This window comes from Scyliorhinus torazame, chromosome 6, assembly GCF_047496885.1.
Source record: "Scyliorhinus torazame isolate Kashiwa2021f chromosome 6, sScyTor2.1, whole genome shotgun sequence".
Taxonomy (NCBI): domain Eukaryota; kingdom Metazoa; phylum Chordata; class Chondrichthyes; order Carcharhiniformes; family Scyliorhinidae; genus Scyliorhinus; species Scyliorhinus torazame.
The window spans coordinates 42,408,473-42,423,600 of NC_092712.1; the positions used below are offsets into that span (position 1 = coordinate 42,408,473).

The window sequence follows — 15,128 nt, forward strand, 5'->3', positions numbered from 1 at the left end:
CCCTGCTCCCCCAGCCACTTGTTGGTATATCCCCAATTCTTCCCTCCCCTTCCACATCTGGAATCAGCAGAGCCTCCAGCAGGATTTATCCCTGCAACCTAGGGAATCCCCTCCAGACCTTTCGCGCAAAGTCCCTAACCTGCAGATACCTGAACTCACTCCCCCTCGGCAGCTCTACCCTCTCCCTTAGCTCCTCCAGACTGGCGAACCCTTCCTCCAATTAAAGATCCCTCACCTTGACCAGCCCCGCTTCCCTCCACCTCCTATATACACTATCCATCCCCCCCAGCTCAAATTCAAGATTCTCGCACAGCGGCGTTAGCACCAACATCCCTTCCACCCTAAATTGTCTCCTCAGCTGATTCCATATCTTCACTGTGGACTGCACCACCGGGCTCCTTGAATACCTACTCGGAGCCATTGGCAACACAGGCGTCACCATAGCCCTCAAACTAGACCCCTTCCCCCTCCATCCTAACCCACTCTACCCTTTCCCCTTCCCATCACTGCTGCACCTTGTCCATATTCACCGCCCAATAATAATGAAGCAAGTTCAGCAACGCCAAATCCCCCCTGCTGCCTCTGCCTCTGTAGCAGGGTCCTCCCCACCCATGGCAAGGGATGATTAAACATAATGGGCGAAGTCAAGACCATTGGATGTAAGGGAGAGGAGCTATAGACACTTATAAAGTGTAATTCCAGAATTATTTTCTGACCTAAAGGTGAGAGTGTTGCTACTCAATTAAAGCTGACACTCAACAGTTTTCGTCAGCCGAAGTAACATTCCTGTGGTGCAGATCCCAACACTGAACGCTGTGCTCCACCTAGGGTCTGCCCAAGGCACTGTGTGACTGAAGCTTCACTTCCTCCCATTTCTATGATTCCCAAGCTCAATTCATTGTCGCTGACATCAGGCAGCTTTGTGGTAGGAACTCTGCTCCTGGGCTACGGGGGCGGGAGCAACCTATTCCCCAATTCCAATCGTCAGCTCAACCCTACTGGGAATGGGTGTGTGTAGATGTCAAGGGGAGAGAGTAAGTGATGACCCCTACAACCAAATAACCTGCTGGCGCTCAGTGTCAGTGCCAAAAGGCACCTGATACCTGTCTAACTCTACCAAGCAAGAAGTCAGCGCCGTCAGGAAAAGAGGGGAGTTTTTTTTTAGGATACATTTAAGGGAAAGCTAAGTAAATACAGACGAGAGAATAGAACAGAAGGGCATGCTGATGTCCTGAGATCAACATGGGAGGGGGAAGCACATGAGGAGCACAAATACTGGCAGCGATCAGTTTGGCCAAAGGACCTGTTCCTGTGCTGTGAACATCCAGCTCCCTCGAGGTGGAGGCCAGCACTTGGTTAGCTTCATAAAATTAAATTTTGTATCCGAGCATTAGCGTTATGGTGATTTATATACCAGCGGGTATCACAATCTATTTGCTCTTTCACAGTTTAGTCGTGTCTCAGAGAAGTTCAATCAATAGAACTCTTCAATGGGAATTAATCTGAGCTCCACACCAAATTAATTATTCTCCTCTGCAGCAACTGATCTTTTGCAAGAAAATATAACAAACAGATGAGCTGAAAGACCCGTTAATATGTTTTATAGATTCTGTGCGGAGTTTGCACATTCTCCCCGTGTCTGTGTGGGTTTCGCCCCCACAACCCAAAGATGTGCAGGGTAGGTGGATTGGCCACGCTAAATTGCCCCTTAATTGGAAAAAAATGAATTGGGTACTCAAAATTTTTTAAAATATGTTTTATAGATGGTTGAGCAAGGAATGTTGGCCTGAGCACCATTGTACTTCCAGTATTTTTTCATTTGTCTATGGGGACATCGTTGACAAGGCCAGAATTTATTGTCAATTACTTTAAAAAAAAAATTCAGATTACACAATTATCTTTTTCCAATTAAGGGGCAATTTAGTGTAGCCAATCCACCTACCCTGCACATCTGCACGTGGGAGCCTTCTCCCGCGGATGGAAATGGCTGGCACGAGAGGACATAGCTTTAAACTGAGGGGTAATAGATATAGGACAGAGGTCAGAGGTAGGTTCTTTACGCAAAGAGTGGTGAGGCCGTGGAATGCCCTACCTGCAACAGTAGTGAACTCGCCAACATTGAGGGCATTTAAAAGTTTATTGGATAAACATATGGATGATAATGGCATAGTGTAGTTTAGATGGCTTTTGTTTCGGTGCAACATCGTGGGCCGAAGGGCCTGTACTGCGCTGTATCGTTCTATGTTCTATCTTTGGGTTGTGGGGGTGAAGCTCACACAGACACGGGGAGAATGTGCAATCTCCATATTGGCAGTGACCCAGGGCCGGGATTGAACCCGGATCCTCGGCGCAGTGAGACGGCAGTGCTAACTACTCAGCCACCGTGCCACCCTATTGCCAATTCCTGAAGGTAGTGATCCACCTTCTTCGGACGGTGTAGTTCACGAGTGTAGGTACACGCTCAGTGCTGTTTGGGAGGGAGTTTCTTAGATTTTGACCAGCCGGTGTTGTGATATAATCAATAAAACATGCAGACATGATTTTAGATTTAACATCTTTTGCAATGTAGCTCAACCTCGGGGCTGCGTTGCAGTGCAAATCTAAATTACATACTGAAGCCTCGTGCTGGGATGTACTATGACTCAGAACCATGCAAGCCAATCTGCAACCGTGGACGTAGTGATGGCACAGCTAATGTAGTAGCGAGGTGTACATGTTTCAATGGGCTTAATCCACCTTTCCTCACCCTCTCCACTAAAGGCTGCACCACCTAGGGGCTGGTTTAGCTCACTGGGCTAAATCGCTGGCTTTTAAAGCAGACCAAGGCAGGCCAGCAGCACGGTTCAATTCCCGTACTAGCCTCCCTGAACAGGCGCCAGAATGTGGCGACTAGGGGCTTTTCACAGTAACTTCATTGAAGCCTACTTGTGACAGTAAGTGATTTTCATTTTCATTTCATTCATTACCTTTACAGGGCGTATCCAAGAAACCATCAGACTCCTTGAGACAATCAGGGGCAACCAAAATGTTTCACTGTGCTCCATTATTGCCCTCATTCATGCGCACAGAAACAGCTCAATAATTGGTAGGTCCTTCAAGAATTATCATGCTTTCAATTAGTCCTACCTCGAACTGTTAAGTAATATGGAAGAGCTGAAATAGTCATTGGATTCAGTGCATAGGTCACTTTCCAATGAAACATGTAGGTGCCTCTAGAATCCTGTTTACTTTAATGGCTTCCTGGCTATCATTTTCCTCTAACTCCACTACCCCTTTGTAATAAATGAACATACCCATTTGGAACAGGAGGAGGCCACTCAGCCCCTCGAGCCTGCTCCACCACTCAATAAGATGGTAGCCATGATGTGGAGATGCTGGCGTTGGACTGGGGTGGGTACAGTAAGATGGCTTGCAACACCAGGTTAAAGTCCAACAGGTTTGTTTCGAATCACTAGCTTTCGGAGCCTGAGGACGGAGCTGCGCTCTGAAAGCTAGCGATTCGAAACAAACAATAAGATGGTGGCCAATCTGATTGTGGCCTCGACTTAACATTCTGCCTACCGTCCACTAGCCTTTGACTCCCTTGCCAGCCAAAAATGTATCTACCTCTGCCTTACATCGATCCTGCCTCCACTGCCCTCTGGGGAGGTGAGTTCCAAAGATTCCCTACCTTCTGGGAGAAAACAAATTCTTCTCATCTCCAACTTAAATGAGAGACCCCCTATTTGTAAACTGCAGCCCTTAGTTCTTGTCTCGCCCACTTGGGGAAACATCCATTCAGCATCCACCTTGTCAAGTCCCCTCAGTGTCTTATATATTTCAATAAGGCCACCTCTCAATCTACTCAACCCCAATGCCTACTGGCCCTTTCCTCGTAAGATATCACCCCTATCCCAACCCAGAGTATCAGTCGAGGGAATTAAACATAATTTGTTGCTTATGGTAAGTTGCTCGGAACGCAGTTTCATATTGATAAAATCCAGCCCAATGGTTTCACGATCATCATTTGACTTTTGATTCCATATTTTATTGAATTCGAATTTGACCATCTGCCGTGGTGGGATTCGAACCCTGGTCGCTGGTGCATATGTCCCTGGGTCTCTGGGTTAGTAGTGATGGGGGACAAATTATTATTCAGCAGTTTGTGTTGGTTGTCTTAGGGCAGTGAGATTCTATCCAGAACTATCCTTTGTGAGATAGTATATGATGTATGTAGTTTGTGGAAGGAATAAGTTGATGGGCTGAGTGGGTCTTTTTTCCATCCTCATCTCCTCATGTATTGTTGAACTTATTCGCCTTCCATTGGTTCCCAGTCCAGCAACAACTCCATTTTAAATTCTCATCTTTATTTTCAAATCCTTCCATGGTTCCACCCCTCCCTATCTCTTTAGCCTCTTCCAGCCTTCCAACCCTCTGAGAGAGAGCCTCCAGCACGCCAACTCCTCCAGTTCTAGCCTCTTGCACTGCCCTAATTTTACCCCCTCCACCATCTGTGGCCATGTCTTCAGCAGCTTTGGCCCTAAGCTCTGGAATTTCCCGTCTCTCTACCTCTCCCTCGGCTCCTTTCAGACCCTCCTTGAAAACGAGTTTCTTTGACCAAGCTTTTCGGTCATCTGTACCAATGTCTGTTTATACAGCTCAGAGCCTATGATGTGCCTGAGGATGTTTAGCTACCTTCAAGGTGCTAAAGAAATGCAGTTTTCTGAAAAAAAACTTTTAAGTCACAAATTCCCGGTGTCTATAAGTGATTAACGAGTATTTTGCCTTTCTAAGATCAGGATGCCATTCAGGAACTTGACATAAAGCTCCAAGAAAACCAAAACACGGCAGGGGATGAAGCTCTCTATTATGCTAGCATGTTCTTGTGCTTTGTGAATCGGCAGGAGGAAGCTAGAGAGTATATTGACAGACTGTTGAAAATTTCCAATGGATCAAAGGAGGTATGTATCTTTTTTGTATGAATTTAGAGTAACCAATGTTTTTTTTCCAATTAAGGGGCAAATTAGTGTGGCCAATCCACCTACCCTGCACATCCTTTGGGTTGTGGGGGTGGGGCCCACGCTGACATGGGGAGAATGTGCAAACTCCACACGGACAGTGACCCGGAGCCGGTATTGAACCCGGGTCCTCGGTGCCGTGAGGCTGCAGTGCTAACCACTGTGCTGCCAGAGGAGGTATGTATCTTATGTTGTGTTACCAAAGAAACCTATGCCTATGTCACAACTTGTCATGTTCCCATAACTCCCTGAAGCACTTTAAAATCAATGCATTGCTTGTGAATTTTGGTCATTGTTGCTATGTTAGCAAGAGCCACAGTCATTTTGTTTGCCCCCGTGGGCCCACAAACAGCAATGGGGCAAATGATTCATCAACTTGTTTTTAATGGTGTCGGATGAGGACAATGTTTCCCAGGCACCGTTCCCTAATTTTCTTTGAATGCAGTAAGAAGTCTTACAACACCAGGTTAAAGTCCAACAGGTTTGTTTCGATGTAACTAGCTTTCGGAGCGCTGCTCCTTCCTCAGGTGAATTCAGGCGCAAGTCAGGAGTGTGATGGTACACCCACAGTGCTTCTCGGAAGGGAATTTCAGGATTTTGACCCAGCGACAGTGAAGAAACTGCAATGTATTTCCAAGTCAGGGTGGTGAGTGGCTTGGATGGGTGGTGGTATTCCCAGCTATCTGCTGCCCTTGTCCTTCTGGAAGATGCTGTTGAAGAAACCTTGTTGAGTTGCTGCAGTGCATATTGTGTATGGTACACACTACTGCTACTGTGCGTCGGTGGTGGAGGGAGTGAATGCTCGAGGTGGTCAATGGGGTGCCAATCAAGCGGGTTGCTTTCTCCTGGATGGTGTTGAACTTCTTAAATATTGTTGGAACGGCACTCATCCAGACAAGAGGAGAGTATTCCATCACACTCCTGACTTGCGCCTCATAGATGATGGACAGGCTTTGGAGAATCAGGAGGTCAGTTATTCACCATGGAATTCCTAGACTCTGACCTTCTCTTGTAGCCTCAGTATTTATACGGTTGGTCCAGTTCAGTTTCTGGTCACTGGTAACCCCAAGGATGTTGATAGTGGGAAATTCAGTGATGGTAATTCAATGAGGCAGGAGTGGAAATATTGAGTTCCTGACTTTGGGTTGAATGTGTGAAATTTAGTGGGTGACGTGTCAGTGACGGAATGGGTATCGTGCTTCCTAGTGGTGGGAATTTAACATGCATTTGCATACCATAAATACTCATTTACCAAAGTAACTCCTCCCTTGAAAATTAAGTCAGAAGCACATGGGAAACCCCCCCCCCCTTTCCTGAGAGCTTAAAGGTGGCGCGCACCATAGGAGGCTGTTCAATCTTTGGACCTGCAGTGATGGTCTTTGTCTAATTTAGTGGTACAGGAAAGGCGAGTAGGAGAAGGTGAGTAGTCCGGCAGCGCACCTTCTGAATCAGCAATGCAGTACATTACTGAAACTACCGAAGGAACTCATTGCGGCTGTGTCAGCTTGGCTCGGCCAACGCTCTCTCATCTGGAATAAGGAAGAATATTGGTCTGTCTCCACTCCAGAAACACCGACTTGGCCTGTCTGAGCTGTAACGTCTCGGAATCCAGGTCAATGCTTTAGAGTGGTACTGAGGGTTTTCAAAATGTATTCTTTCACTGAATGAAGGGATCGCTGGTTAGGCCAGCATTGATTGCCCATCCTTAATTGCTCTTGTGAGGGTGGTGATGAACCACCTTCTTGAATCGCTGCAGTCCATATTTCCACTCCTGCCCCATTAAGTACCCTGCCCGCCTCGATTCCCAGTCTCACAGGTACCGTTTTGGGGTTGGTGGGCTATTGTTAGAAGTCCAGTCTTCTCCCTGAGCCAGCATTTCCATTTTCACTTCAGTTTTCTGGCATCTGTTGTATTTTGCTTTGTTTGTAATCAGTTTCCATATTGTTTATGCTGCCAGACATTAATACTTAAAGGATGGATTGAACTGACAGATAACAATAATGGTAATTTAAAGAATGCCATCAGTTACCTCGAAGAAGGGCTGAGGGATTCGAAAGATATATTCGGTTTGATGGGAAAGGTGAGCCTGTTAATTTTGTGACTTTCGATTTGCTAAACAGAACTTACATTCCTTTAGCACCTTATGAGTTCACTCACAGTAGCATGTATGTGGGTGGGGAAGTGCAAGCAGCCACTGCTGGCTCACTCAGTGTGGACAGATAGGGATAATAACTATTGACATCCCTTCCTCCCTCCACCTGCTTCATGTATCCATAGTATTGAAGGTCCTAAATGGAGGGAAAGAGCAGTGGTATTGGAACCAGCCACAGTTCTCTCTTTGAGAGAACGCTGATTGTGTTTCTGACTTCCTGAAGCACAATGGGCCTACCTGTCGGCCCGATCTTCAATCAAGGGTCAATCCTCACGTCAGATAACGGGATTGAGACACCCACTCCCTCCCTCATTGGTGTGATTTTTTAACTTCCCACATCAGCCATAGAATCATAGGATCCCTACAGTGCAGAAGGAGACCATTTGGCCCATTGGGTCTGCACCCATCCTCTGAAAGAGCCCCCTACCTCGGTCCACGTCCCTGCCATATCCCCGCAACCTCACCCAACCTGCACATCCCAGGACACTAAGGGGCAATTTAGCATGGCCAACTAACCTGCACATCTTTGGATTGTGGAAGAAACCGGAGCACCCGGAGGAAACCCACGCAGGCGCGGGGAAAACATACAGACTCCACACAGTGACCCAAGGCTGGAATTGAACCTGGGTCCCTGGCGCTGTGAGGCAGCAGTGCTAACCACTGTGCCACCGTGCAGCCCACCTGTGGGCCTTTTCCCCTGAGATGGCTAATTTGGAACAGAATTAAATTGTAGAGACCCTACTGGCTTGAGAATGACCTCATCCATTCCACAGAGTTCTTCTACAGCACCAGAAAGAAGAGGTGTTTACCAGGGCTGAATTCAAATCAGGTCTGCCGAAGGACGGGAAGGCCCATGGTCGACCTTCCTACCCCAAGGCCAATTAATGACCACTTCAGGGATCGTCCTGCCGCCATTGGGATGAACCCAGCTGCAGGGATGAACCCTATTACAGGCGAACCTGTGGAGGCTGATTGTCGCCTCAGAGGGAATGAGGAGGCCATCAATCAAAGGCATTCTGATTGAGGGACTGGACATTGGAAAGGTGAGGGCCCAATGAGAGCCACCTCCAGCCCTTGATTCTGACTCAACTCCTCATCACCTCTAGCTTGCAAAACCACCCCCCTCCCCCACCCCACCTCCACCATTACTTGTAGCCAGGGTCCTCTACAATACAATCCTAGGACTCCACAGGTTGTCCTTCTGACCTTCTTAGTGGTGCTGGTGAGGGCAACAGCTGCCGAACTCTGATTGGAACAGAGCTTGCTCGACGTGACGTCCGAGCCTGGGGTCTTGATTCCAGGGGAAGGCTCACGGGTGGCCTCACCACTTCCTGATTGGTGTGCGGTTCGGTGGGCCTTCCTGAAAAGTGGAGTCTCTCGCCCGATCTACAGCCAGCAGGCGAGACGAGACCCCCAGCTCCACAGGACCCTGCCTTGGCTTTGTATTCTTTGGAGTACAGAAGGTTAACCGGGTGATCTAACTGATCACTGCAGAACAAGGGGGCACAATCTTACTATTGGAGCTCGGTTGTTCTGAAGTGACGCCAGAAAGCACTTCACACAATGGGGAGCAGAGAGCTGTAATTCCACTCCAAAAAGATTGTTGCGGCTAGGGATCCATTCAAAATTTCAAAATTGTGATTGGTAAGTTTTTCCCGGGCAATGTCATTGAGGCGTATGTAGGCAAGACAGGTGAATGCGATCAAGACAAAGATCAGCCAAGGTTTAGCTGACTGGCAGAGTAGAGTCATGGAGATAAATGGCCTCCTTCTCTTCCTATCATGATCACTCACACTTTAATTTCCCTTTCCTCCATGGTGAGGACTCTGTCAGTCTCTACTTAGCCTGCCTTCTGCTGGGCAGGCTGGAAGTGAGAACTGACCAATTCAATTGCAGGATGTCAATCACTGTGCTATCCACCAATCATATGGAAATATTACTGCCCTTAAAATAATGGAACTACCTCACACAGGCCGCTGTGGTGACGGTATACGTTCATTAAGATCCTGAGGAGACTATTTTCTAACTGAATTTTTACGGGATGTGGGCTTCACTGGCTCGGCCAGCATTTGTTACCCATCCCTAATTGCCCTTGAGAAGGTGGTGGTGAACTGCTTTCTTCAACCCGCTGCAGTCCATGTGGTGTAGGTACACCCACGGTGATGTTAGGGAGGGCGTTCCAAGATTTTGACCCAGCAACAGTGAAGGAACGACGATATATTTCCAAGTCAGGATAGTGAGTGACTTGGAGGGGATCCTCAGATGGTGGCGTTCCCAGATATCTACTGCCCTTGGCCTTCTGGATAGTACTTGACAGGGTGGATGCTGAATGGATGTTTCCCCTGGTGGGAGAGACTAGAACTAGGGCATGCAATTCAAAAATATAAGGGCCGGGATTCTCCCTTCCGGGGATTCTCCCTTCCGGGGACTAAGTCCCCACGTCGGCGGGAAAACTGGCACCAATGACTCCGGCTTCAACAGGCCCCCAAGGTGAGGAATTCTCACCTGTCTGGGGGGCTAGGTGGACGCCGGAGGGGTTGGCGCCGCTCCAGCCGGCGCCGAAGGGACTGCGCGAGTTTGTGCATGCACGGAACGGCCGTCATATTTTGCCGCACGGGCGGGGGGTTCTCTTCTCCGCGCTGGCCATGGCTGAGCCCTACAGGGGCCGGCGCGGAAGGAAGAAGTGCCCCCACTGAACAGGCCCACTCGCAGATCGGTGGGCCCCGATCGCGGGCCAGGCCACCGTGGCCGCCCCCCCCCGCTGGGGTCGGATCACTCCCCGCTCCCCCGAGGACCGCCCCAGCTAACTTACATGCCAGGTCCCACCGTGTGGGACCATGCGTAACCCACGCCAGTGGGACTGGCCAAAATCGGACGGCCGCTCGGCCCATCGAGGCACAGAGAATCGCCGGGGGGGGCCGCTGCCAATGCCCCCCCTCCCGAAAAACAGCGCCGGAGAATACGGCAGCCGGCATCAGGGCGGTGGGCTGGGATTCGCGCCACCCCCCCCGTGGATTCTCCGACCCGGCGGGAGGGGTTGGAGAATCCCGTCCAAGGTCTCCCATTTAGGAGAGATGAGAAGAAATTCCCGGAGAGAGGTCGAGACAGATCATTGATTAATTTAAGGAGCAGAGGTAGCTAGATCCTTGACCAACAAGGGAGCCAAAGGTTATTGGGGGGTTAGGCAGGAATGTGGGGATGAGGTTACAATCAGATCAGCAACGACCTTATCAAATGGCGGAGCAGGCTCGAGGGGCTGAATGGCCTCTTTCTGCCCCTAATTCAGATGTTTGTAATTGCTCACAGAACTTGGTTGCTAAAAGCCCTGGCTTTGTCACCCACCCCCTGCTTTCTGAACCACAGGTCTACTACCACCAGAGGGAACAGAATTTCATCATTGCCCTGGAAACAGTCAACCTGATTATTGCCACCACTCCCACATTCCTGCCAGCACTCATTTTGAAGATGAAGCTGTTTTTTGCCCAAAACAACTGGGATCAAACTTTAGAAACTGCACAAAGGTAAATGTAGTGGAGACGATTGTACAAAAAGGAAGTAATAGTGTTCAGTTGACCAGTGTTCAAGTCCAGCACATGACCCTGACCACGGCACAGCTAAATGCATAGCATAAATCAAGTTCCTATTATGCTTGATCTGTTATGGCATATGATTTGTATTCTCCATGGGTGGCATTTTCTGCTCCCACCAGTGGGTGTGAATCATGGCGGGCAAGGAAACTCAATTTAACGTGATGCCGAAAGTCAGTTCCCCGCCAGCGGGAAATTAATTTGGAATTTTGTTCTCCCGACTTTGATGGCGGGTTATAGGCGGGTTGTGTTTCCCACTGGTCTATCTTGGGAACCACATTTACAAGCATTTGCATCTCATGAATCCTCATGCAATATCCCAACTCGCCGGAATGCTCTCCCTCCAATTAAAGTTCCATGCCAGCAGATAATTAGAAACGTCTGTTTCAGAGCTGTACTTAAGTGGCGTGCACCAGACGAGCTTCACCTCATCAACAGCGAGACGCTGCTTTCACCTACCTTTGACGCAGCGCTGTGACATCTCAATGCTTCTCTGAATCTGCGCCAAGCCTGGTGCCCACGAGGCAAGACCGGAAGGCAGAGGGAAAGCCAAAGGCTTGAATTGCAAATGTTACACCCTTGTTCAAAAACGGTTGTAAGGATGGTCCTGCGATTGCAGATCAGTCAGTTTAACATCAGTAGTGGGCAAGCTTCTGGAAACAATTATTCGGGATAGAATTAGTAGTCGTATGGAACAATGTGGGTTGATTAGGAAGAGCCCGCATAGATTTCTAAAGGGCAAATCGTGTTTAACTAACTTGCTGGAGTTTTTTGAGCCAGTAACAGAAAGGGTCGATGAGGGTAATGCAGTTGATGTGGTGTACATGGACTTTCAGAAGGCACTCAAGTAGCTTCCTTCCGCACCATAACAATTCTGTGATTCTGTGACTTGGACTGGGCTACTGGAAGACAGGAGGGAAGGGGGGAGGACAGATGCGTGTTGGAGGTGATAAAGGAAGAGAGGGGAGGAATGAAAGACTATTCTGGCGGGGCATGGGTTATAAGACTGTTCAAGGAGGATGGGACTGTCCTGTGTTTGAGGCCACACTGTTGGGTAAAGATGAAGAGTCGGTCCTGGGGCTGTGTGGGCCACATTTGAGGGCTCAACGTGACATACATGTTTTGGTCCCTCCCGGTCCTAGGGTGGGAGAGACTTCTTTGAGTAGTGACAGCCGTGCACAGCATGTTGTGGCAGGACATGGGTGGTTAGTCTCTTAAAGATTTTGGTCTTGGGGATTAGAGGCATCTTCATCTTACAACTCCTGAGTTGGAAAGTCATGGTGGAGTATTGTATCCTCTCACGGGGGAATCCCAGCACATCAGGGTACACATGACCTTGAGAAGGGGATAGGTTCAGTCCACAAAGGTCATGGGGACATTAACATTAAAGGAGACTGAGACAAATGGGAGGAGTTGATGACTACAACATTGGGCTAATTGAATGCGCACCCTAATAATTATCTGTAAAGTCATGTAGATCAAGAGTCGGCTGAGAACTGATTTTGTGCGCCAAATACCCACTGAAGGAGTTTGCTTCTTTATTCATGGTGCACATTATTGCAAGAGACCATTAAATTTTAGGGCTATATTTAAGTTGGTCTCATTGGCCATTTGTTCCTGACAGAATTGTGTAAAAAGGATGTCATGTAAGGAGGATCAAATAATCAAGGCCCACTGAAGCTGGACAGACAAGCACTGCAAGCAGCAGTATTCTCACGTAAATGGTCATGGTTACAGTCATGACATTAGTTCAAGGCTAGACTAATGTCTAGGCTAATAGAGACAAGCTGATATTCGCCTCACTGAGGGTTACAGCGCATGAGTGCATGCACCCGCATCCACATCCTCTTTGCCCTTCATTTTCAGCTTCATGGGAGCTTTCAGGATCTGCTTCCATACAAGGGGTGGCTTGGGGATCACATGTCTGGACTGAAGACAGCCCAAGGGTTTCATACTGGCTTTCTGGCTTAGAGATTCAAGGCAAAGGTGCAATAATGACTCAAATATTTTGGTCCACAGATACGAGGAGGAGCAGACAACACTGCCTTCTTCATAGCTTGGATGCTGAGGAAAAGAAGGACCCATCGCCATTGACATACTTCAGGGAGGAAATTAGACCCGAGGAACAACAGCCGGCATTGCCCAGGAAGACCCAGATGCTGATGAGGAGATCTTTGGTACGACCAAGTGTCTGTAGAAGATGCAGCTCATACCACAAGATGAGTGAAAGACAAAGCTGTAGGCACCTTCACTTGGTCGTATCAATGTCATTTACGTAGGTATGTGAGGGCTCATATTTGCCCTCACTGCAATCTCAGGCTTCCCGCAAGTATGGGGCACCATCGACTGTACACATCTGGCCATGAAAGCTTCCTGAGAAAAGCCAGTGAGATACATTAACAAAAAAGGATTTCAGACTTTAAATGCCTGGCTGATCTGTGATCACACCAAGCAGATCATGCATGTTTGTGCTAGATATCCTGGGAGCACTCACAACTCTTGCATCTTGAGACACTTGTAGATGCCACAGATTTTTGAGAGATGCTCGGTGATAAGGGCGCTCACAGCTAAACAACTACACATAGTCCAGTCCTTTCAACCATCGAGGGAAGAAGTCATCATCCTTCAATGCTATTGTTCACATCGATGCACTCATGCCAGTGCAACAGGACCTTAGCTGGACACCTGTGAAAGGGAAAACATTCATCATTGGTTATTGCTTGTCTGTCTGAAGACAGAGCTACATCCAAACAGCACTCTCTCTCCAAATTCCAGCTCTCATGCATGAATGACACAGAGGTCACATCTTGATACTGAGCCCAGGATGGCGCTGGACATCAGGACACAGCAGCATGGACAAAACCTGCGAGTGATGTTAACATTGTCCTCACAGCAATTCAGCAGGATCATTGTGTGATCTTTGGCAAACATTCATTGCTTTGCCTGTGTCCAAATTCTCCAACGTTTACGTCCTGTATTGCCTTGGTACCTGATAGGTTTTTGACACTGCATTCAACAATACCTTTTCCCCCTCGTAGATACCGATTACAACTGGGGAGATGTGCCAGACCATCTCTTTCGTACTATTGCAGTCCTCCACATTGTCCACACTCCCTAAGGTCAATATCTGTGATGAAACCTAAGACACTGATTGCACAGTCATGTCATGAAATCGATTGGTGTTCTGAAATCAAACGTAAGGATCCAGCAAAGCAGCAATAGGCTGCTGTTCAGGATCAAAGCTCATCCTCAGGATGAGCACATACCATTGGTATTACACACTCACTCCTGTCTAGTAGACATTCCACTGAGTTAGCACATCGCTCATTTAACATGTATGGGGTGAGGGACGGAGACGGGGGACGGGGGGACTAATGGAGGAGTAATGTTCATGCATCAGATTGTTCACTAAATCACACTACAGGGTGGCATGAAAGGCTATGGTGCTTGGCAACAATTAGTACTTGATGTAAAGCATCACAGTCTAAAAATGAAGGCCATTGCAAAGTGCCGCTGCGTGCAAGGACTACAACATTTCCCATGAAACATACTTACCAGCATGCACACATAACAGGGTTTGGTGCTACAAGAACCTAGCAGGAATAATTTCCATGAGGTGACAAAATGTGATCCTCATATGAAAGACTTACCTTACTGTCCATCCATTGTTCTCTTAAATGAAGTGCCAACCACTGTTAATGTCGCGGATATGGAAGGCAATTAACTGAGATGAGATTGAGCAACAGTACATCAAACTGAGGGACAAGATGGAAGATCATTGAGGTGGGTGGGAGGGTTGGGGGTGGGCGGGATCTGGTACCCTTCGATTAATGCGGGATGTTGCAACACAGTGAAGACCAATTCAATACCTGAGGCTTTGAGAGACGAAAGCAATATATGTTTAGCAACGTGACCATTATTTACAGTGAATGAACACCAGTGCAACCATTGTACTCTCAGTATTTCTCAATTTTTATAACTCCATTTCTATGTCTAACTGCAGCCTGGACATCCGCAGGAAGGCAGAGAGGCAGCCTACTGACTGCTATGTCTCTTGTCAGAGGTGACTTTGTAGGCCCAACACCTGGAGGACCCTGGCCTACTAAGGGTCTCCTGCTCAGGGGCAAGTGCACCCTCCTTGGCCTGACCTGTTGGAGTTGATGAGGGTCACAGGCAGTGGGGATTGGGAGCAGCAAGGCAATCTTGGGATCTCCTGCTTGGGAAGTCCGGCTGCCGATCCTTCGCCCTGTGTGTGCCCAAGGGCCCCTCCCTGACTCCTTGAGGAGTAGGGACACCGAGGGGAGGTTGAGGTGCACTGTACCCCTCTCTCTGCTGGAATGCAACCATGGCTGGAGCGATGGAGTGCAGGTCCAAACGCAAGTCCAGCAGAAA

At 48.3% G+C, this 15,128-nt stretch overlaps 1 protein-coding gene across 2 annotated transcripts in view; it reads left to right on the forward strand.

Moving 5' to 3' along the window:
- Positions 1-15,128, forward strand: part of LOC140424764 (tetratricopeptide repeat protein 21B-like) — a 169,194-nt gene that overhangs the window by 34,836 nt on the left and 119,230 nt on the right. For both annotated transcript variants that reach the window (XM_072508146.1, XM_072508147.1), the window contains 4 exons: positions 2,975-3,085; positions 4,774-4,940; positions 6,955-7,077; positions 10,513-10,670. In XM_072508146.1, coding sequence (XP_072364247.1) covers positions 2,975-3,085; positions 4,774-4,940; positions 6,955-7,077; positions 10,513-10,670 — 559 coding nt within the window. The remainder of the gene's footprint in view (positions 1-2,974; positions 3,086-4,773; positions 4,941-6,954; positions 7,078-10,512; positions 10,671-15,128) is intronic.